General features: G+C 44.6%; 2 protein-coding genes and 1 long non-coding RNA gene across 5 annotated transcripts; 2 read left to right on the top strand and 1 right to left on the bottom strand.

Moving 5' to 3' along the window:
* Window positions 1–1415: 1415 nt before the first annotated feature.
* On the bottom strand, window positions 1416–9152 carry LOC133223610 (uncharacterized). 2 transcript variants are annotated; one of them, XR_009728639.1, is made up of 3 exons: window positions 7802–9152; window positions 5805–5963; window positions 1416–1491 (listed from the first exon to the last, which is right to left on the bottom strand). It is a non-coding gene; the product is annotated as an uncharacterized LOC133223610 (long non-coding RNA). The 2 variants fall into 2 exon arrangements; XR_009728638.1 differs by lacking the exon at window positions 1416–1491 and having other exon boundaries at window positions 4304–5963; window positions 7802–8002; window positions 8276–9152.
* Window positions 9153–9383: 231 nt separating this feature from the next.
* Window positions 9384–14343, top strand: LOC133223585 (toll-like receptor 2 type-2). The gene is made up of 3 exons (XM_061374398.1): window positions 9384–9598; window positions 9748–9824; window positions 11581–14343. The coding sequence occupies exons 1-3, from the start codon at window positions 9524–9526 to the stop codon at window positions 13961–13963; spliced, it is 2535 nt and encodes an 844-aa protein (XP_061230382.1). The 5' UTR covers window positions 9384–9523; the 3' UTR covers window positions 13964–14343.
* A 1068-nt stretch (window positions 14344–15411) lies between these two features.
* TLR2 (toll like receptor 2) lies at window positions 15412–22292 on the top strand. Of its 2 annotated transcripts, XM_061374271.1 has the most exons (3): window positions 15412–15859; window positions 17339–17406; window positions 19398–22292. In XM_061374271.1, the coding sequence occupies exon 3, from the start codon at window positions 19406–19408 to the stop codon at window positions 21755–21757; it is 2352 nt and encodes a 783-aa protein (XP_061230255.1). In that variant the 5' UTR covers window positions 15412–15859; window positions 17339–17406; window positions 19398–19405; the 3' UTR covers window positions 21758–22292. The 2 variants fall into 2 exon arrangements, with proteins under 2 accessions (XP_061230255.1, XP_061230264.1); XM_061374280.1 differs by lacking the exon at window positions 17339–17406.
* The last annotated feature ends 1524 nt before the right edge of the window (window positions 22293–23816 follow it).

The following is a 23816-nucleotide window of genomic DNA, read 5'->3' as shown; positions in this document are numbered from 1 at the left end:
AGGGGAAGCAAACGGGGAGGGATTGTTTTATGATCAGTGGCATTCCTGATGGATGGGAGGGTTTCTTTTAGGGACAGACTTCCTAGCAGGAGTAAGAGGCAGAGTGTGGAGTACAAAGCAGCTCCTTCATGGCCAGGATGCCGTTTTGGCAGGAGGAGCCAAAATGAATGGAAACTTTCCCTTCTCCCTTAAGCCAGTTGCAGACCTGATTTACCCAGAGTGAGTCAGTGGTATCAACGTCCCGTAACTTGGTGACAAGTTACAAGCTCACAGGGGTTTTTTGTCCAGCAAACCAGCTTGCCAGCTCCTTTCTGAGTTCCCTGTGAAAAGGAAGGGGCCGCCCAGGCTAGAGATGGGATTTCTTCACCTGCAGAAAGAGGGTACAAGTCAAACTCATTCATAGGCTGTGTTTCACCATGACAAGTGTGAGGAATACTTACCTTGCAGAAAAACTTAGGCCTCTGAACGGTAGGGGAGAAAAGCTCAGCCAGCATTCACCTTCTCTGACCCTTCTCCCATTACTCACTGCATTTTTGTTAGTGACCCTTGACAGATACTATTCAACTGGAAGATTTCGCAGTCATAGAGGACACTATCAGATGGAAAAACATGGGGACACAAGAGAGGTGACCAAGAAAGAGTTGTGCCTCTCAGTATGCTTTGCTTGGCCTTTCGCTCCCAGATATGAGCTGGGAAAAAAAGAGTTCAAGGAACCAACCCCACAGAAAAAAAGTACTCTGAAGGAATGATTTTAAGGGGAATTTGTTGAAACTATAATCATGGAACATACAGGAAATTTATTTAAAATGATGTCATAAAAATAGCACATGAAAGAAGTGCAAATGTAACATAATTTCTGTAAATAGAAAAGAATCCTTATGCTGACACCTGTGTAAGTTATAAGCTGAAAACAAACCAGCTGGCCAGTTTACTGGGTAAGTGTTGTTAAACACTGGATGCTAAGACCCAGAGAAACAAAGATCTTTTGCCTTCAAGTGCAAACCTCATGGTGAGTTCAGTGTTGGAGGAATATCACCTGAATCGATACAAGGTAAGAGAATGCATCTAATTTGATGTTTTTTCCCACAATAGAGCAGATGTAAGGTAGACAGATTTTGTTATCCTATTGCTGTATCTGAACCAACTTATTCTTCTGTTGAGATGGAAGTTGGTTGGTTTTACTTTTTTGTGTATGCTATTTCCTTTGATTCCTCTTCCTTTGATAATTCTTTGTCCAAAAGCTGCAAACTGCAAAGCAAATGCATCCTACGCTCATTAGTGTTCTACAAAAGTCTTTTTAACATTACTACAAGCCCCTGGTGTGATCTTGGTACAAGTTCCCTACTTGCTTTCATGTGAAGAGAGGGTTGGTTTTTCGTTTCCTCTTACCCTGCGCTCGTACCTTGTGCTTGTTGATCAGTTTTGGTCTCTGCTGGAGTTCCTAAGTCCTGCTGAAAGGCCTGCAGTGCCCGTAGTTTCTCTGGAGTGTCACTATTGGAGTAACGGGACATTGTTAAAGAAAGGATGATTCCCTCTCAAGTCCATGCCATAGCTACCCAACCTATGCTTCCTTTAATTCAAACAGACACTGTGACCTAGCCAAAACCACTGGGGTGAAACAAAACCTGAAGGAAGAAAAGCAATGCAAAAATTTTCCCATTAAAGCCATTGCCTAGAAGCACCACTCTGGGAGAGTGTGGTCAGCTGTGGTGAGGATTCCCTCAGGCATCTCTAGACCATCCTGGCTACATTTGCATTGCCAATGCACAGCCATACTCTGCATGGCATGTCATAGAATCATAGAATAGTTAAGGTTCAAAAGGACTTTAAGGTCATCTAGTTCCAACCCCCTGCCATGGGCAGGGACACCTCACACTAAACCACGTCACCCAAGGCTCTGTCCACCTGGCCTTGAACACCGCCAGGGATGGAGCACTCACAACTTCCCTGGGCAACCCATTCCAGTGCCTCACCACCCTTACAGCAAAGAACTTCTTCCTTATATCCAATCTAAACTTCCCCTGTTTAAGTTTTAACCTGTTACCCCTTGTCCTCTCACTACACTCCCTAATGAACAGTTTCTCTCCAGCATCCCTATAGGCCCCCTTCAGATACTGGAAGGCTGCTATGAGGTCTCCACTCAGCCTTCTCTTCTCCAGGCTGAACAGCCCCAACTTTCTCAGCCTCTCTTCATACAGGAGGTGCTCCAGTCCCCTGATCATCCTCGTGGCCCTCCTCTGGACTTGTTCCAACAGTTCCATGTCCTTTTTATGTTGAGGACACCAGAACTGCACGCAGTACTCCAAGTGAGGTCTCACGAGAGCAGAATAAAGGGGCAGGATCACCTCCTTCAACCTGCTGGTCACGCTCCTTTTGATGCAGCCCAGGATACGGTTGGCTTTCTGGGCTGTGAGCGCACACTGCCGGCTCATGTTCATTTTCTCATTGACCAACACCCCCAAGTCCTTCTCCACAGGGCTGCTCTGAATCTCTTCTCTGCCCAACCTGTAGCTGAGCCTGGGATTGCTCCAACCCAGGTGTAGGACCTTGCACTTCATGAGGCTGGCATCAGCCCACCTGACAAGTGTGTCAAGGTCCCTCTGGATGGCATTCCTTCCCTCCAGTGTATCAACCAAAATACAGCTTTGTTTGGATGTTTGAATGCCGTGGAAGATTGTTTGGTTTGTGTTCATCAGGGGTCAGTATTGGGACTGATCCTGTTTAACACCTTTGCCAGCAACATGGACAGTGGGATCGAGTTTGCCCTCAGCAACTTTGTCAGCAACACCAAGCTTTGTGGTGTGGTTGACACACTGGAGGGAAGAAATGCAGTCCTTGGGACCTTGACATGCTTTAGAGGAGGGCCAGTGCCAACCTCATGAAGTTCAACAAGGCTAAGTGCAAGGTCCTGCACTTGGGTCAGGGCAATCCCAAGCATAGTTACAGGCTGTGCAGAGACTGGATTTAGAGCAACCCTAAGGAGAAAGACTTGGGGGTGTTGGTCAATGAGAAAATGAACATGAGCTGGCTGCAGTGTGCGCTCACAGCCCAGAAAGCCAACCGTATCCTGGGCTGCATCAAAAGGAGCGTGACCAGCAGGTTGAAGGAGGTGATCCTGCCCCTCTATTCTGCTTTCATGAGACCTCACTTGGAGTACTACATCCAGCTCTGGGAACCCTAGCATCTGAAAGACCTGGGCCTGTTGGAGTGAGTCCAGAGATGCTCTGAGCTCTGGAGCACCTCTCCTATAAAGACAGGCTGAGAGAGTTGGGCTTGTTCAGCTGGGAGAAGAGAAGGCTCTGGGGAGATCTTAGAGCAGCTTTCAGTGACTAAAGGGGGCTTACAAGAAATCTGGAGAGGGGCTTCTTACAAGGGCATGTAGTGACAGGACAAGGGGGAATGGCTTTAAACTGAAAGAGGGGAGATTTAGATTAGATACTGTGAAGAAATTCTTCCCTGTGAGGGTGGTGAGGCCCTAGCACAGGTTGCCCAGAGAAGCTGTGGCTTCCCCATCCTTGTCAGTGTTCAAGGCCAGGTTGGACGGGGCTTTGAGAACCTGGTCTAGTGGAAGGTGTGACTGCCCGTAGCTGGGGCTTGGGAATGGATGAGCTTTAAGGTTGCTTCTAACCCAAACCAGTCTGTGCTTCTAACCCAAACCAGTCTGTGCTTCTATGATATGTTAGAGAGAAATTAAGTTCAAAGTTTGTAAATGTGGGTATTTCACAGCAGTAGAAAGCCCCTTGTTTTGGAGTTTGATGCCTAATAGGGGGTGTTTCTTTCTATCGATATTGCAATAAGGACGAAAAGGCATCTTACAGCACAGGCACAAGAGTTACACAGTCTGTTCTGAATGTATCATTCCTAAGCTGGTACTGCTACACTCAAGGAAACTTACAAAAGAGCAAGAAATGCAATCTGAGGGTAATTTAGGAGGAATGATTAAAATAGCTGAGTGCGTACTTGAAAATCAGCTTGGGATGTCTGTTTTCAATCATGTTCAAGTCTGGAAAGACAGAGAATGGTCACATATTGGAAATATCTAATTATTTGAAGATGTTTTGGTGGCTCTGTCAGAGTCAATGCATGCTTTTCAAATACTGACATCATTTTATGATCAGAATTTTAACTTCTAGTAAAAATGATTTTTTTCATGGGTGTTTACAGCTCTGCTGTACTCAAGCTTCTAAAAAGTTGGTTTAAAAAAATATACAATTGTAAAGGAATACAAAAGAATCCCTGTGAGAGACTCATAAAACGTGTCATGAAAGTGCAAAAAACTTCGGAATTAACTCATTTGATTTTTGCCTATTTTTTAAAAAATATGGAGCTTTGATAGGTGGTAAGTCAAGAGAAGTACCTGCACTGAAGGAACAAGTTCTGAAGCCTTGAATAACTGAAAACAAGGATTTGGAATGGACTGGCTTTATGTTTCTGAAATGCACTGTCGTGTCTGAAATGTTTCATGTCATCAGAGACAGAAGGAGGCAGCAGCTGAATGTGAAGCCTGAACTACCTGTACCAAACATATCCTGGCATTGTCTTTCTTGGAACAATCACAAAAATCTCGATATTTTATGGCATATGATAATGATCTGCTTCATTTCCTGCTCAGATTCTTGCCCAACTCTTAAAATACAATTACTTTTTTTTTGGTACAACAAGCACTTAAATATGTATCTCTGCACCCCAGCACACTGTTTTGCACCTCCATTCAGGAAAAAAACTGTCTGGTTCTGCAATGACTTGGTCCCATTCCCAGGAATGTTTCCCTTCCATTAAGAAAACCCAACAAAAGACACCCTCTCAACAGCAGCAAAAACAGAAAGAAAGCAAGTACTTTATCAGCACTAGTTAGACCTAGACATGAGACATGTGTCCATGCATTCCTCTCAGTGAGGCAAGACAAGGTTTGATGGACCTTTCCCGCACTGAAGCCCACTGACACAGTGTCCCTTTGCTCAGCCTCTTTTGAAGAAGCTTTTCCTCAGAGCTGAGCAAAGCTGTTTTTCCTCCTTCTGGGAAATTCCAGTGCTGGGATGTTAAACCCTAACTTCCTCACAACAGCCTGCCAGTGATGGCTTGCACCCGGTGGGCTGTGATAATGTATTTTCTCTCCTGGTGAGTAGAAATGAAGCGGAAGCTGTCCGACAGTGAGAGTAAGAGATCCCATTCCTCTCATTTCCTGACACCCCTACAGTGCAGCCCACTTGAGGAACCCCACCCTGGGGTACCTACAGTGCCCCCAATAGCTGGGGATGTACTAGGGGGACAGCACCATCTCAGCGCAAGCAGGTTTGCTGCCTCCTGGGAGGCCAGAGCTGAGGGTGGTTGTGGCTCTGTCTGGAAACCTGCAAAATCCTTGTTTTGGAATAGGCACGGCACCTTTTTTTCTTAAAAACTGCAGAGATGTTTTATGTCTCCAAATGCTGTCTGGGCAGCCCATGATCTCTGTCGTGTAGCTTGGGATACAGCAAAGCAAACTGACTGACACAACAAGATACAGCGCAAAGAAAAGAAGTCCTTCAAAATACTTTGTGGTACCCAGGTATGCTTCTCTGGCATCCAGCCCCATGCAGTTCTGGGAGCAAGCAGTGATGGCTGGGGGGACCCATTGTGTATGAGTTGTCTCAGAGTTCTCATTTGGAGCAACAATTCTGAGCAGTGCTGGTAATGGGGTTTTGTGTGTTTGCCATAGTGGTCTTCAGAACAGGGTGCCAAAGCTTGCTACAGCATTTACTGCTTTGCAACTGCGTATTCATGGAATATCCTGTCATTGCTTCAGAAACATAGAGTTTTCAACTCACCTAAAGTGCAAAATAAGAGAGGAACTGCGTTGTCCAGCTTTGCCTTGCATGTAGTCTGCTTTCTGTTGATGCAACTTCCTTGGGAGTCAAAACCTCATCAGGACTATTTTGCCAGAAATGAGGTCTTTTCCCTTGTTGAGTCATGCAGATGCAACTGGTCTAGAAAAACAAAACTTGCCGTGTTATTAGAACAAGCTTTGGTGCCTTAGCCTGTGAATTTCCCTGCTCACTTGCTCCTCTGTTAAAGCAGCAAATCAGCGTCATGTTATTCCCACTGAATGCTTCCAGACAGGATATGATAAAAAAAACCCACGACACAGCACTGCTTCCTTGGCAGAGGCAGTCCCGAAGGCTCGCTGCTGAATGAGTAACTGTTTACACAGCACTTCCATGCTCTCACAACAGTAGGGTGAGGATAGCTCAGAAGAAAAATAAAGGGAGTCTGCTCCTTTGCATTTAAACTTTCAGTCTGAAGATGTAACCAGGATATTGAGCAGCTGAGAGGTAGGCCTGATACCAAACATGACAGAGTTAAAAATGTTTATATTTTGTTATAGTGCTCCTTTTTGTTGTAGTTTGAAGACGAATAGCTGAAGCCCTGCAAGTCAAATTAAAACACAGGCACCAACAGTGCATGCCAAGGCCCTGCTTCCAGGGCTGTGAAAGGATGCCAAGCCATTCTGCTTTTAGTTACACGAGTATCACACCTCCTGCTCCAAAGACTGCAAGCACAGCTTTGATCACTTTTCCTCGCCATCCATTTCCTGGGGGGTTAGGAGAAGAGTGCCCCCGACTCAGTCCAGCTGGCACCCCTGCGGACAAGCTGACGTGCTAACACATCCTGGTTACCAGGGGTAAGTATCAGGAAGCAGTTTTGCACTGCTTGCAAATATTTGGAAGGCGTTTTTGCACATAACACAGCCTGGCCAATGTGTTTGTAAGCTCCTTCCCTGTTTCACTGCTTCTGCCTTTCCTTCAAGGCAGGGTTCTGGGGCAGGGTGTCACCTGGGTTGTGCCCCCTCTGCACTGCTTGCTTGTCCTTTCTCAGCAGAAAAACAAAAAGCATTCTGAGTGTGGATGCTGACGTACAGAAGGAAGGAAGGGAGGGGGCAGGCTGGAGGATCCTCTCATGTGGGACTGGGGAGGAGAAGTGCTTTAAAGAGTGTGATGTGCCCAGATACAGCAGGAGATGGAGGAGTCAGTACCTCTAGCTGGCAGAGGGGAGAGGGCTCAGGGCTCTAGCAACTGGAGTTTGATCCCAAAGCTGCGTTCCTTGAGTAACACAACACAGGTGCAGAAAGAAGAGGCAGTGGGGAACGTAGCAGTGAAATAATCCTTGTAATTCTGAGGGCAGACTGACTGAGGACAAGTGTTGCTACCTGGTTTGTGGCTTTTGATAAACAAGTTCATCCCTGTGGGATTCTATCCCACATAAGTGTATTTCTGTTTCTACATCTGCTTTGGTCAACACTCATCTCACACAGCCCTCCATCACTGGTTGCTGCCCTGTCTAGCAGCAGCGGTTTACAGGTGGAGAAGGGTTGTGGCAGGAGCCTGTCCCTCTGCCAGCACTCGGGGACCTGGCACAGAGCTGTGGGAGCCAGGGATGCTCTGCAGGCTGTAGCTGGGGATCAGGGAAGAGCTGGCAGAGGGAATCTGTGCTTCTTGTGCCGTCAAATAAACAGGAAACAAGAGACCTTAAAAAATGATGGCCAGAGCTCTGCCTCAGCCCCTGTTGGCAAAGGCTTGTGCATTGTCTCTGCTTGGAGCACCTGAAGTTACAAAACCACAGGCTTTTTGCAGCTCTGTGCCCCTGTAGGTGGGAAAAAGGAATGTACTAGCACAGGTGAAGGCACATGCCCTCTTTTTAAACAAAGGAGGAAGGATAGCCATAGCTTAAACTTGAAGGTTGAGAGAAGGCACCCACAAGGTGCAACTTTGTTCAATGCTAAACATGTGTTTACTCTGGAGAAAAAGAAAATGGCTGATATTCTCACCTTAAAAGACATCAGCTTTCTCCTACTTTAGACTCTCTGATTTCAAAAGAAGTTGTTTTGAGTCCAGGCTGACAGCTGATGCTCTGGGAGGCAGGTGTTTCTTCTGTGTGTGGAGCAGCTTGTGGATGGCATTTCCAGCCACCTTGAGCATCCTCAAACCTTCTTGTCTCTGGATAACCTTATGAATCCTGACAGATTGACCTGCAATGAGAGAGATGTGTTGCTTGTAGACTGTTTTCCCTACTGATGGAAACCAGCAGAAGACTCACCCAGGTTTCTTGGCTTTTGAAGCAGCTTACTGAAATGAACTGCTTGGTTTCTGAACTGCAGCATGGGAGTTTGGGTAGGGTTGCTCCAGTCTGCTCTTTCTGAGAGAAAACAGAAGCCCAGTCCAATTTAGAAGCATGATGAGAGTGGGTTGAGCTTGGATGCTAGGAGAAAGTGGGTACTTACGAAGAAATATCTGGCACCTACCTCAAATATCCATGAATGCATGGTGGCGAAGCTGCAACAGATAGAAGAGCAAGCCCGTTTCTCACTCAGGGAAGTATGTGGCCTCATATGTGGTCTTCTTCACAAGTTTTCATAAATATAACTATATTTAACTGTATCAAGGAGTTGCAGTTTTGATGACAAAAGCATATAGGAATGAGTCACATAAAGCCCAGAATTAATATTTTTATGCATTTTGAAAGTTGAAAGTCTTCCCTGTTTCAAACCAAGAACTGAGAGGTTCTATAGGGAAGAGGTAGCTTTGGGGAAATTGGTGATACACCTTCACTAAAAGACCATTTCCCTTCTCTGCTGTGTCCCACAGCTGCTCTGTCTCTATTTTAAAATGTTGTTATGATTATCACCTATCCTCTGTAGCAGACAGAAAATACAAAGGTATATTAGTCTTTCAATTCCTTTTTGTTTGGAAAGTGTCAAGTTCTTAACCTAATGTGCAATGCTAATTTCAACTCAGTCGGACTGAAGGTTGCTGTGAGATGTACTCAAGCTTCTGTCTACACCCTTGAGAATTTAATGGGTTTCCCTTTCAGAGCTGGTAGGAAGACTCCCTACACCTTTATGGTCATTTGACCAACCATGTGTTTCCATTCAGTCAGGCTAAAATATAATCAAACCTCCCCTCTCAGAATCAATTTGGATGCTTACAGGTGGATACTTTCCTTCAAACTGTCTTCTTTTTCAGACAGAATATCATTCCCATTTTCTATTTGTTTATAACTTAGGGCTGCTTGTGTCCTAGAAAATGACATGATGCTACATGTTTCTCTAGCACTGACTTTGACTGAACAATTTGACTCTAGATTTTTATCAAATTAATACATATATCGATTTATTGATAACATTTCATGGAACCTACGCAAAAAAATAACTTTGCTGTTCTCAAATGTTCTGTTGCTCAGTATAGTTAATAACCCCCCAGTGCATACCAAACAATAAGTCTCAAAAGTAGAGATACAGGGAGGTGAATGCAGTTCTGCCTAGGAACTATTTCTGCACTTAATGCTGGAGGAAGTGATTGTGAAAGAATGACTTACGCAAAATGGTTGCATCAGCCTTTCCAGGGATGGGTGATGACTGACAAAAGGAGAGCAATCTGCCACTGAATTTCAGCTTGAGAAGGAGAGAGTGCAAACACAATCCATGCTTATTTTCATGTCAGCAGAAGTGATAGAAGAGGTTGAAATGCGAGTTTGAAGGACGGTTTCATGTATGCCGGACAGTTCCGAACACTTCAGAAGCCATGGATTACTTAGGAGAGCACTCAAGCAAAAGCTGTGTAGACTGGTATGATTCACAGGCTGAATAGTTAGAGGATGTTGGGAAATAGTTAACATAAAGTTTTGTTTGAGAAGCACACTGAAATATTTTCTTATCCCAGGACTGTTATCACACCAGACCTGCCAAAGGGTTTACAGCTTCTGTTGTTCTTGCAGGTGCGAGGCGATCACTTGGATCCCAGAATACATGATTCTCACACAAGGAAACTGAAACACAGCATGCAGTACACAAGGTAAGTATTTATTTGAGGGTTATTCACAATTTGGGGGTATTGTTTGTCTGCAGTACTGGAGCTGTTTAAAAGCAGTTTGTGAACTTTAATAAGTGACTTATTTTCTGGTGTAGCCAACGCAAAAATGATCTTTGGCACCCATGGCAGGAAACACAGCCCTTCTGTAAATCAAAATCAGTATCTTTATAATTACATCCACTGTCTATATGTTGACAGTAACATCCAATTCCCATCTATTACCAGTGTTGATTTTCAGAAAAGGGTGATAGACTTGTTTGGTTGCATATCAGCATGTTCTGCCTTTCCAGTAAAGAATGTAAATTGCTTACACAGCGTCTAAAAGGGTGTGCCAGGAGCAAACACAACTTTGCTTTTTGAAAACCCTGAGGCTGGTGAGACTTTATGCAGAAGACCTCAAAATGTCTTCTGGGGAAGTCTGCAGTGTTGGAAGCCACAGCACACTTGGGGCAAGAAGGAAGAACATGCTCCTGTCTGGGTTTCTCCTTACCAGGTAGTCATACTATATGGGCAGGCTGATGCTACAAAAGCTACAAGCATTTAGAATCATAGTCACAGAATCATTAAGGCTGAAAAAGACCCTTAAGGTTATCAAGTCCAACCATTAAGCTAACACTGCCATGTCCGCTACTAGAGCATGTCCCTAATGCCATGTCTACATGTCTTTTAAATACATCCAGGGACAGCGATTCCACCACTTCCCTGGGCAGCCTGTTCCAATGCCTGACCACCCTTTTGGTGAATACGTTTTTTTTTAATACCCAGTCTAAACATCCCCGGTTGCAACTTGAGGTCATTTCCTCTCATCCCATCACTTGCTGCTTGGGAGAAGAGACCAACACCCACCTCACTACAACCTCCTTTCAGGTAGTTGTAGAGAGCAGTAAAGTCTCCCCTGAGCCTCCTTTTCTCCAGACTAAAGAACCCCAGTTCCTTCAGCCGCTCTTCATAGGTCTTGTGCTCCAGATGCTTCACCAGCTTCATTGCCCTTCTCTGGACCCACTCCAGCATCTCAGTATCTCTCTGGTAGTGAGGGTCTTCACAGATGCCCAGTACAGGCTGGCCACTCTATTTCTGATACAGGCCAGGATGCTGTTGGCCTTCTTGGCCACCTGGGCACACTGCTGGCTCATGTTCAGCCAGCCGTTGAACTACACTGCCCTGTCCTTTTCCACCAGGCATATTTTAAGCCAATCTTCCCCAAGCCTGTAGCATTGCATGGCGTTGTCGTGACCCAGGTACAGGAACTGACACTGAGCCTTGTTAACCCATATGCAGTTTGCCACAGCTCATAGATTCAGCCTGTCCAGATCCCCCTGCAGAGCCTTCCTACACTCTAGCAGATCAACACTCCTGTCCAACTTGGTGTCTTCTGCAAGCTTCTGCACTGAAGGTGCACATGATTCCCTAGTCCAGATCTGGACTAGGGGACATTTAAACCCCTGTTAGAGTTGAAAGATCCAGCTGTAGCTTCATTCTTGAGGGGAAGCACAGTGCAAGAGATGTAAGAGGTGAGAGCCATAGCAAATGCACACATGAAAAGGCAGAACATTAAGAATGATCCTTGAAGATTGCAGAGACATGATATGCCTGGAGTCCAAAGACGAGTAGCACACCATGTCTGCAGAGCTGAGTGGCTGAAGCAGGAGAGTCAGACAGATGTCAAGTTTTCAATTGTTTCGGTTCCTGTTCAAAAATAAAACCTGACGCTACCTTGTCTCCTTTCTGTTTCCTACAGCAAAATGTTCAGACAAACAAAACACAAATCAAGAGCTACACATACCTGGCAAGTGTGGGCCATCTACATGGTCTTAGCGGTAAATCTCTCCAGAGAGAAAGAGATGAAGCAGACTTGTCCTTCCTGTGATACTACTGAGATTTGCAACTGCTCTTCCATGGGCTTGGACTTCATTCCACCTGGGCTCACAGCCAAAACCACAGTGTTAAACCTGGCCCACAACAGGATAAAGCACATCCACTCCCAGGACCTGTGGCAGGCTGTGAACCTGAGAGCCCTGCTGCTGCAGTCCAACAAAATCAGCTCAGTAGATGAGGATTCGTTCCGCTCCCTTGGGAAACTGGAGCTCTTGGATTTGTCAAATAACAGCTTGGCTCACTTGTCCCCTGTGTGGTTTGGGCATCTCTTTTCCCTCCAGCACCTCCACCTGCAAGGCAACTCCTACAGAGACCTGGGGCAAGGCTCCCTGTTTTCTAACCTGAGGAACCTGAGCTCTCTTCACCTGGGCAACCCGTGGTTCTCCACAATAAGGCAAGGGAACTTTGAGGGTGTTGTGCTTCTTGACAAGCTGTGGATTGACGGTGGCAACCTCAGTCAGTATGAGCCAGGAAGTTTGAAGCTGATTAGGAAGATAAATCACATGATCATAAACGTAAGAAATATTAGCGTAGTCTCAGCAATTGTCAGGGACCTTCTGCACTCTGTCACTTGGTTAGAAGTGAGAAAAATCGACCTCAATGAGCCTGCTGAAACGCAACTCTTGAGAGTCTTGTCTAACTCCTTTGCAAACAAAATGTCTTTCAAAGAGACCTTAATAACTGATGCCACTGTTCCTGAGATTGTCAGCATCATAGCAGACATGCCAAAATTAGAGGAGGCTGAGTTGATAGACTGTAGACTCATGGGAACTGGACGATGGAAAATGCAAATTCATATAAACCAATCACAGACTCTTAAAATTGTAAGAATAGAGAAATTATCTATAGAGCAATTCTATTTGTTTACAGACCTTCAGGATGTGGAAGGTCTACTAAGTCTTCTTACCAAAGTCACAGTTGAAAAAACTAAGGTCTTTTTGGTACCATGCAGGCTTTCACGTCGTCTTCAATCATTAGAGTATCTTGACCTTAGTTCGAATTTGCTTGGAGACCGGAGTTTGGAGCACTCAGCATGTCAGGGTGGTTGGCCCTCACTGCAAACTCTAAATTTAAGTCAGAACTCACTGAGTGACTTAGGAATGACGGGTAAAAGTTTGTCTCATCTGAGACACCTAATTCTCCTAGACATTAGCCAAAACAATTTTGGTGATATTCCAGATGTGTGTGAATGGCCAAAGACCCTGAAATACTTAAACCTCTCCAGAACTCAAATTCCTAGGGTAACGACTTGCATTCCCCCAACGCTGGAAGTGTTGGATGTTAGCGCAAACAACCTGAAGGAGTTTGGACTGAAACTCCCATTTCTGAAAGAGTTGTACCTCACCAGAAACCAGCTGAAGACCTTACCTGATGCGGCACCCATCCCTAACTTAGTGGCCATGTCAGTCAGAAGAAACAAGCTCAACAGTTTCTCCAAGGCAGAGCTGGAGTCCTTCAAGCACATGGAGCTGCTGGATGCCAGTGACAACAACTTCATCTGCTCCTGTGAGTTCCTCTCCTTCATCCACCACCAGGCAGGACTAGCGCAGGTGCTGGTGGGGTGGCCGGACAAGTACGTGTGTGACTCTCCCCTGGCAGTGAGAGGGTCTCAGATCGGAGCCGTGCACCTCTCGCTGATGGAGTGCCACCAGTCCCTCATGGTGTCGTTGATCTGCACCCTGGTGTTCCTGGTCATCCTCTCCCTCGTGGCTGTTGGCTACAAATACCACGTGGTCTGGTACCTGAGAATGACCTGGGCATGGCTGCGAGCCAAGCGGAAGCCCAGGCGAGCCCCTCCAAAGGACCTCTGCTACGACGCTTTTGTCTCCTACAGCGAGAATGACTCAGACTGGGTGGAAAACATCATGGTGCGGGAGCTGGAGCAGGCCTGTCCCCCCTTTCGGCTCTGCCTCCACAAGCGGGACTTTGTGCCTGGGAAGTGGATTGTGGACAACATCATTGACTCCATCGAGAAGAGCCACAAAACGCTCTTTGTGCTGTCCGAGCACTTTGTGCAGAGCGAGTGGTGCAAATATGAGCTGGACTTCTCGCACTTCCGCCTCTTTGATGAGAACAACGATGCAGCGATTCTCATCCTTCTGGAGCCCATCCAGAGTCAAGCGATTCCCAAGAGGTTCTGCAAGCTGCGGAAGATCATGAACACCAAGACTTACCTGGAGTGGCCCTCTGATGAGGAGCAGCAGGAGATGTTTTGGGAAAATTTGAAAGGAGCCTTGAAGATGTAGGCCAAGTGAACAGCCCCTATTTCAGCGTATTTGGCATAATGTATATGTTAGTGTTTCTTCTGACTGAGAAAGGTTTCCTTCCTGTTTTCTGCCTATGGAGATCTTGCTTTGTTGGATATAGAAATAATTATCATCTTTCTAAATGAGAAAGACACATTTTCAGATTTTCAGTGATTTAGTGCTCTGATCTGTCAAAATCCCTGCCAATGAGTATGATATTTGGAAACCCTGTTGGACTTCATATACTTAAATGTATACAAATACATTTAGATGAATGTAGGGTATTTCTGTACTTTTTCCTCCTGTTACCACATTCCTGACTAGTTCCTAACAATATTATTGTAATTTACAAATTAAAATAAGAGCCAAGTGTTTCAATATTCTTCATGCCTGTTCTTCTCCTCTAGTTTATTTTCAGTGCCATCATGCATATCACAGCAATTAAAATTAAATTCTGAAAAAACCCTGAGAACTTACATCAAAATAAGCTCTCTGAAGCCCTACTATTGCTGTGCAACACCATAAAAGACAGTATTGAATACGTAATTCCATTCACAAGTCTGTTATTCTGGCTAGTTACACCAGCATCTGTACCACCATGCACAGGTTGGGATTTGCTCAATACGAGGGAAGGAACCATCCTGGCACCTTGCATGACTGGTGAAATCCATAGGCATAAAATCACTGGGGTTTGCTGGTTTTTTTTTTTCTGTTGTTTTGGTTTTTCCATAGGCTTCTTTCTCTCTGTGAATACTTGTTTCTCCTTTCATGGTGACCATGTTGTTCCCTTCGACCTACCCACATAAATAGCTGAAGCCCTCTCTCTTTGGGCCTCAAGGCTGTGATAAAAATGAGTGGGCTAGATGGTGTTGCAGACTGGCTCACTTCTTCTTTCTGCTCTTCTACTTTGCACAGCACGTTTAGGTAATCACTGGGCCAAGCACCCCTTACAGCTCTACTTGGCTTTCTTTATAACCAGGGAAGAGCTTTTTGCAGAAAGCTGAAGTTGTCTCTTAGGGGATAAAGTTAAGTGTGGGTTTCTTTAACTTGGCACTTCCATGCTCCCCTTTGCTTGTGTTGCTAGAGTTTAAGTGCAGGAGAGTCTAAACGAGTCTTGATTAAACTTTATACACACAATTATTTTATACTGAAATACTAAAGCATTGCTATATAGGATGAGTATTTGAAAAATGGAGAAATTTGCTTATACACACGCCTAAAAGTTGTACATGCTCATATATATGTGTATCTGTGTATGTGCTAATGCATATGTATATATTCCCACTCCTGTGTGTACGTTATACGCAAATACACACATGAGACGGTGGTTTCTCTGGGTGTAGGTTCCAAACACCACTTTCAGTTCTACTTTCCTGTTATAATGATATTTGTAGGGTTAGTCCAAAGTCTGCTACAAAAGAATTGATGTTTACAGTCTTGGAGGAGAATAGTTGGTGGGCTAATCCAGGTTGAACTCCAGGTAAGTGATGAGCAAATGATATAACAGCAAACACTGAGCACTGATAAAAGAGATTAGGAGTCTGAGTGACTGGAGGTAAGGAGGAAAACACGTCTTGCTAGTCATTTCAAAGAGAGGGCAAGAGAGAGGTAAGAGAAGCCTTGGCTTTCACACAGTATGCCCTTACTGTAAGTTCATTGTTATGAGTTGGCACATTTAAAAGGACTGATAGTGTAACTGCTCTTCTGTCAATCAGAGCCCCCATGTGGGAATTCCCTTGCTTGCATTGCCAAGGCTGATCAGTGAAGTGGGAAGGAAACACCAGCGTGGGAGGAAGCTGGGTGAAGAGCAAGAGAGAGATGAATGTGACATAGGTTCCCCAGCATGCAGGCACTGGAGCTGGATCTGGCATCTTTGTGAATCTTTTCTGCACAGAGGTGAGTTTGCAGGTGGGTGGAAGCTGGAGATGCACAGAAAGAGAGTGGAGCCAGAGCAGAAACAAGGAGGGAGCACTGGGAGGAGGCTATATAGTCTCTGCCACTGAGTCATCTTCCTCTACATGGGAGATTCAGGGTATCTGGGGCTGCAAGGCAGGGGCCAGCACGTGCAGGAGTGCAGGGGAGGGAGGGATTTCTGGCTGCCAGCACAAGTGGAGCTGGCACATGCAATTGCAGGCAGCTGGCATGGCTGCAAGGCAGGCAGGCAGCAAAAAGGAAGGAGAGCCAGGAGAGCTGAGACATGCTGATGAGAGCAATGTTCTTTGGGAAAGGGGAGAGATAGCTCCCCTTTCTTTCTCAGTTTCCTTGTAGGAGGGTGCCTTGTATGTGCTTTGGGTATCGTCCCACTTGTGTGTTGATACCAGCTGCCCTGGGAAGGCTGGGTGCGAAGGTGGACTGTGTTTGTTTTAGGAATTCAACCAGGAAAGGGCTCATTGAGCAATGGCTTCAGGACAGTGGAATCAACTGTCTCCCCACCTAACTGCCCTGTTGCATACCCTCTGTGTCAGAAACAAGAAGAGGTATGCTTATATATGTGTGTGTGTGTATACACATACACGATTAAGGCAATGCTGTGGGTGATAGCTAGGATATGTGAAATTCACACAGTCAAGTGGAAAGCAGCATCTTTCCCAAGTCTGCCTGCGAATCACTCCCTTCGCCAACTACTGACACTGCAGCACCCATAGCATTGCTCAAATTTACCAGCTCTCATTTATCTTGCTAGCGTTCACCAAGCTAGAATCAATTTGCACACTGTTGGCATGCTTAATTTTAGCAGTTACATTAGCTTTTAGCATTTGTTAGCATTTACATAACCTCATTGTGTTGGCACTCATTGTTCTGTTTAAGTATATGTGCATATTTCCTCAAACACTTCTACTCGCCTGGGCCAGGGAAGATAATCCTGAGCATGTCTGGTAGCTCAGACCATTTGTCCATAACCCAGACACAATTTGAATGTCTAGTTCATCACAGTGCCTTATGGTATAAAGGCATCTATGCAAATTTCCGTATTTTTAGCTTCATTTCAGTTTCTATGTGGCTTTTTTTTCCTCCCAGTGCAAGAGGGAAAAGTGATTTCTTGGTAGGGCAATGATATTGTGGACTGGGACTATATTTCTGAGTGGGTGCAGAGAAGCCTGAAAAACTCTCTAAGTCAGGGTCTTAAGATGAGCTATTAGACATTGATGAGAAGGGAAAGAGAATACTTCCCTCTCGGTACCTGCCCAGTTCACTTCTGTGCTGCTGATTTTCCATCTGTAAATAGCCTACCTATAGACAGATTTTGATTGGCCAGGTTTCCTCGTTGTTTCTTTTCCAAACAGTAAGCTTTTAAATGGCAACTTCAAAAATGCCACTTAAATTTGTTGCTTTTAAAACTCATTTTACTCACAGCTTTGTTCCTATGGCTTACAGCACTGTATTAACCAGCCAGACTTGCAAGGCCAAAAAAGCCCCATAGAAAAGTTTCAGCTGTACAAGAGGTGAGTGTAAATACAGAGCACAGTTTGTTTTGGTGGGATTCACATGGACAAATATCTAAGTATCTAAACTTTGGTGCTCCATTTTAAGTCAGTGGAGTAATTTCTCTTGGGGTCATCCCATCTTAGTGTGTGTGTCCAAGAGACATGATGTGAATTGCCCCTAAAAGTTGTTTTTTCTCTGCGTTGACTTTGAAGGACATGGTGGTTGAGCAGCTCAGCTGTGGGCATCTAATGATGGGTTTAGAGGATTGTGTCCTTCAAGGCACAAAGCTCTACATGAGGGAGAGACAGAGATTAAAGAAAAATAGCACAAGAGGTCAAAATGTTTATAGTCCTGCAGGTGGGAAGAAATGGAATGACTGGAAAAATTATCCACAACTTTTCCTCCTCTCCCATATGCCTGAACAATCTTAGCTAATTCTGCCCCTTCTGAATGATTTTAAGCAACTCTGGCTAAAAATAATGCAACTAGAGAGAAGAACTTGTCTGTATGAACTTGTATGCATGGGTCAGCTACTGTACAGCAAACTACAATATGAATTCAAAGTACAGTAGGTCTTTGCACAGGGTGTTAGTGTGGTGACTGAAAGAGAAAGTACTTCTCAGTCAGTCTAACCTGATTAACCTTATACAGAGCCCACCGTGATCTTTGGGAACTTGTTGATTGTCCTCTTTGGGGTCAGTCCACTCTTTTCACCCTCTTAAGTAAGATACCTACTAAAATAGAGGGATTTGTGACACACTGGAAAAAGTAAAGCTTCAAAAGTACTCTTTGATCCATGTCAGGAAAGCATAAACAAAAAAGGGTTATAATTCAGTACGTAATAAGGGTTTTGAAGGGGATTCAGTCTTCAAGAATTGTTTTTCCAGCTCCTCAGAGAGACAGAAGAACTGAAGTCACCTCACCAGGAGTAAGAACAGACTGGATATGCAGCAAGCTCTGTAACACAAAAAGCCATGTCAAATCAGTACTATGAAAGGCCTGGCTCTGAGAGGAAAGAGAAGTGACACAGGATCCACAGCTGTGCAGCTTCTCTTGAATAATTTCAGTCCAGATGAGGAACAGGCTGTGGGGCTGGAAAAAGCTCATCTAGTCCAGCTGATCTGATCTGCAGGAGACTCCAAAAGCCCCTGGCTCTTTCTCATGACTTGGCCTGACCTCCTCCCTGCCACAGATACCCAAAGCAGAAAAAGCCACTGGCAGAGGAGAAGTCTGTGCAGTAAAAAGGAAGAGCTAAGAGCCCGTAAGCTACAGTGGTCAGCTTTTCCAGGTTATGTTTCATTAGCAAGTATTGCACTGTTATCAACATGAAAATAATGGCCTACACAGACATCCAGGCAAATATTTCTCTCCCTGCTCCTAGCACATTTACAAACAGAATAGCCTAAGGAAGTTAAAATGAGGAAGGGGACTGAAGCGTATGCACGCCTCTTCTCCCTGTTGTCAGAATAGAGATTAGACATACACCTGACATGAATATTAAACACGAATGTCACTGTCTCTTGCAAGATGCTGACTCTTCTTAACATATCCAGGATTAGAATTAGTAAAAAAATATATGTACAAAAGGATACTCACAAATGCAGAAGAAAAATGCCTAAGGGCTGAGGAGGGATATATGAGGACTATATCCTAAACAGGCAAAGGATCAGGTTAGTAGTAATGTTATGCTTATTCAGATGTTGAGGTGAATCAGCTAAAGATTTGTGCAGCTGTTAATTTATTTGATAGTCCTCATGGAATTAGAAATCACAGGGGGAAAAAAGTAAATTCAAGGAACGTAGCTTTTGATAAATGATTCTGGAATTTTTTTGTATAGTATGCCTGGTTTTGACTAATCTGTTTAATCTCTGAACAGTGTTAAATATATTTATAGCAGAATCAACTGGACAGAACAGTAAAGTCCATGGATTAGACAAATCCAAACCATATATTCTTCAAAACTAACTATTAATCTTATGTTTTCTCTGACTGTATTTTATACTTTAAGGCAAAATAATGACTACAAATACCTGGCAAGTGTGGGCCATCTACATGGTCTTAGCGGTAAATCTCTCCAGAGAGAAAGAGATGAAGCAGACTTGTCCTTCCTGTGATACTACTGAGATTTGCAACTGCTCTTCCATGGGCTTGGACTTCATTCCACCTGGGCTCACAGCCAAAACCACAGTGTTAAACCTGGCCCACAACAGGATAAAGCACATCCACTCCCAGGACCTGTGGCAGGCTGTGAACCTGAGAGCCCTGCTGCTGCAGTCCAACAAAATCAGCTCAGTAGATGAGGATTCGTTCTGCTCCCTTGAGAAACTGGAGCTCTTGGACTTGTCAAATAACAGCTTGGCTCACTTGTCCCCTGTGTGGTTTGGGCATCTCTTTTCACTCCAGCACCTCCACCTGCAAGGCAACTCCTACAGAGACCTGGGGCAAAGCTCCCTGTTTTCTAACCTGAGGAACCTGAGCTCTCTTCACCTGGGCAACCCGTGGTTCTCCACAATAAGGCAAGGGAACTTTGAGGGTGTTGTGCTTCTTGACAAGCTGTGGATTGACGGTGGCAACCTCAGTCAGTATGAGCCAGGAAGTTTGGAGCTGATTAGGAAGATAAATCACATGATCATAAACGTAAGAAATATTAGCGTAGTCTCAGCAATTGTCAGGGACCTTCTGCACTCTGTCACTTGGTTAGAAGTGAGAAAAATTGACCTCAATGAGCCTGTTGAAATGCAACTGTTGAGAGTGTTGTCTAACTCCTTTGCAAACAAAATGTCTTTCAAAGAGACCTTAATAACTGATGCCACTGTTCCTGAGATTGTCAGCATCATAGCAGACATGCCAAAATTAGAGGAGGTTGAGTTGATAGACTGTAGACTCATGGGAACTGGACGATGGAAAATGCAAATTCATGTAAACCAATCACAGACTCTTAAAATTCTGACAATAGAGAAATTATCTATAGAGCAATTCTATTTGTTTACAGACCTTCATGATGTGCAAGGACTAGTTTCTTTTCTCACCAAAGTCACAGTTGATAACACCAAGGTCTTTTTGGTACCATGCAGGCTTTCACGTCATCTTCGATCATTAGAGTATCTTGACCTTAGTTCAAATTTGCTTGGAGACCAGAGTTTGGAGCACTCAGCGTGTCAGGGTGGTTGGCCCTCACTGCAAACTCTAAATTTAAGTCAGAACTCACTGAGTGACTTAGGAATGACGGGTAAAAGTTTGTCTCATCTGAGACACCTAATTCTCCTAGACATTAGCCAAAACAATTTTGGTGATATTCCAGGTGTGTGTGAATGGCCAAAGACCCTGAAATACTTAAACCTCTCCAGAACTCAAATTCCTAGGGTAACGACTTGCATTCCCCCAACGCTGGAAGTGTTGGATGTTAGCGCAAACAACCTGAAGGAGTTTGGACTGAAACTCCCATTTCTGAAAGAGTTGTACCTCACCAGAAACCAGCTGAAGACCTTGCCTGATGCGGCACCCATCCCTAACTTAGTGGCCATGTCAGTCAGAAGAAACAAGCTCAACAGTTTCTCCAAGGCAGAGCTGGAGTCCTTCAAGCACATGGAGCTGCTGGATGCCGGTGACAACAACTTCATCTGCTCCTGTGAGTTCCTCTCCTTCATCCACCACCAGGCAGGACTAGCGCAGGTGCTGGTGGGGTGGCCGGACAAGTACGTGTGTGACTCTCCCCTGGCAGTGAGAGGGTCTCAGATCGGAGCTGTGCACCTCTCGCTGATGGAGTGCCACCAGTCCCTCATGGTGTCGTTGATCTGCACCCTGGTGTTCCTGGTCATCCTCTCCCTCGTGGCTGTTGGCTACAAATACCACGTGGTCTGGTACCTGAGAATGACCTGGGCATGGCTGCGAGCCAAGCGGAAGCCCAGGCGAGCCCCTCCAAAGGACCTCTGCTACGACGCTTTTGTCTCCTACAGCGAGAATGACTCAGACTGGGTGGAAAACATCATGGTGCGGGAGCTGGAGCAGGCCTGTCCCCCCTTTCGGCTCTGCCTCCACAAGCGGGACTTTGTGCCTGGGAAGTGGATTGTGGACAACATCATTGACTCCATCGAGAAGAGCCACAAAACGCTCTTTGTGCTGTCCGAGCACTTTGTGCAGAGCGAGTGGTGCAAATATGAGCTGGACTTCTCGCACTTCCGCCTCTTTGATGAGAACAACGATGCAGCGATTCTCATCCTTCTGGAGCCCATCCAGAGTCAAGCGATTCCCAAGAGGTTCTGCAAGCTGCGGAAGATCATGAACACCAAGACTTACCTGGAGTGGCCTCTTGAAGAAGAGCAACAGGCAATGTTTTGGTTTAATTTGAAAGTAGCTCTAAAATCTTAGAGAGGGACATTAAAGCATAATTAGATAGCAAATATGCTTTGGATTTGTTTCCTTTTTCATCTTATCACCTATCTATAAGTTGAGAATAGAAGGCTGAGCTACTGTAAATTCTATTACTTTCTTTTTGCATCCATGTACATTACTTGTTTATTGTAGCTGTGGTCATGGATTGTTGTACTGATCCAGTCTTGAACAGAGTTTTTATTCCTCATAGTTTTTCCTTTGTTGCTGTGGTTTGGATTTGTGACAAAATCAGTGATGATTACACAGGCATGTTTTAGTTATTGCTGAAGAGATCTTGCAGAGCATCAAGGCCTTTTCTGTTTCTCACTCTGTCCTGCTAGTGAGTTGCCTGGGAGTGCATGATCATGGGAGGGGACACAGGTGGGACTGCAGATCCCAGGCAACCAAAGGGATGTCTGATCCCGTATAATGTCATGTTTGGCAGTAAAATTTGTGGGAAAAAAAGAAGGAAGGGAGGACATTTGGAGTTAAGGTTTTTGTCTTCCCAAGTAACTGTTAAGTTTGGTGTAGCCCTGCTAAACATCTAGATGCTAAACATCTAGATCTAGATGGCTAAACATCTACCTGCTAACAGAACTGGTGAACAAATTCCTTGGTTTGCTTTTCATGCGTGCAGCTTTTAACTTACCGATTGAACTGTCTTTATCTCATGAATATGAATTTTCTCACTTTTACACTACTTATTTCTCTGCCCCATTCCACTGTGGGGGAAGTGAGCAAGGAGTTGTGTAGTGCTCAGATGCCTTCTGGGGTTAAAGCATGACAATTGTTTACACATGTTAATCAACAGTGTTAGCAAAAGCTGTTTCATTTAAATATTTAATGATGAAAAGTTATTTATGTATCCAGCTATGTAGTTTATATATCTTTATCTTTGTAAAAGCTTTTGAAGAGAGCCTGCCTAACCAAGGGGTTTTCTGCATTCTTTGTGCAAACCACTTATAATCAAATGCAATAAATGTCAGTTTATGCAGCACAGGTTTTTGTCCTAGCTCTACCAGTTTGTGGATTTAAGGACTGATTCTCAGCAGCATTTCACAATCGCTGTGAGTTAAATGTTCAGATCTCCAGAGCATCACGTCTGCAAGACTTACTGTAAAAATGCACTTTCACACTGTGGTTTTGGCTATTGTAGCATATATGTTCCATGGCAGACAACTTTCTTGATGAAAGAGGATGGAGGATGATTTCTCTCTAGTTCCACAGTACCATATGTGGTAATAGGTGTTTCACAGTATTGTCCAAATACTCTTCTGACTTTTTCAAATGGAGTTTAAGCTGTTCTCATCTAGAATATGGGAAACACTAATACATATGTAGTCTTTCAATCTAACACCGTTAGTCCTTTCTGTGATCAGCAGCCTTAGCACAGGCACAAAAATGGTGTTTCCTACCTCTTGTCTCTCTCTATAAATGAAGAGAGGACATAGTGAGGAAGGTAAAGAGCAGATACCATGTTTGCTGTCTGGCGGACCCTTGTTTTCTCTAGGTTACTGGGACAAGGCCTCTAACTGCTGGAAAAGTGGAATAAATGGGAAACACTGGCATTAAGCTTTTCCTTCAGAGAAGCTCTTCCTTCTTTAGAAAGAAAGGAGTATCTTTGGTGATGCACGCCTTGCAGCCACAGGAAATTTCAGATGAATCCTAACATCTTGAGTCTGGTAGGCCAGAGGGACAACTAACTTCTAGATCAGTACAGCGCTTACACAAAGTGTAGGGAATTTCCAGGCATATAGAGAAGCAGACCTTAAAACCCTTCACATGCAATCGCCTACAGCATTTGGTTATATCCATGATAAGATAGCGTTGAAGTTAGTGTTTTACTGTTGTGTTTGGTCTTGGGCATCTAATGCATATAAAATCTCTGTTTAAACACCTCAATACCTGTAGCTGAATTGGTACATTGAAAGTCTCATCTCACAGCTAATTACCTATTGTATTAATGCTTTTCGGAAATTCTTCTCTGAGCCCCCATGTCAGTGAGAGCTGAAGTCCCCCTGTCCTTGCTAGCCATTGAGAAAGCTGAGGACAAGCA

The sequence above is a fragment of the Neopsephotus bourkii genome, unplaced genomic scaffold (assembly GCF_033783945.1).
Source record: "Neopsephotus bourkii isolate Nb327-2 ecotype Australia unplaced genomic scaffold, CSIRO-AGI_Nbou_v1 NB_168, whole genome shotgun sequence".
NCBI classification, from domain to species: Eukaryota; Metazoa; Chordata; class Aves; order Psittaciformes; family Psittacidae; genus Neopsephotus; species Neopsephotus bourkii.
The sequence above is the reverse complement of the archived record's forward strand: the minus strand, read 5'-3'. Positions and strand labels throughout refer to the sequence as shown.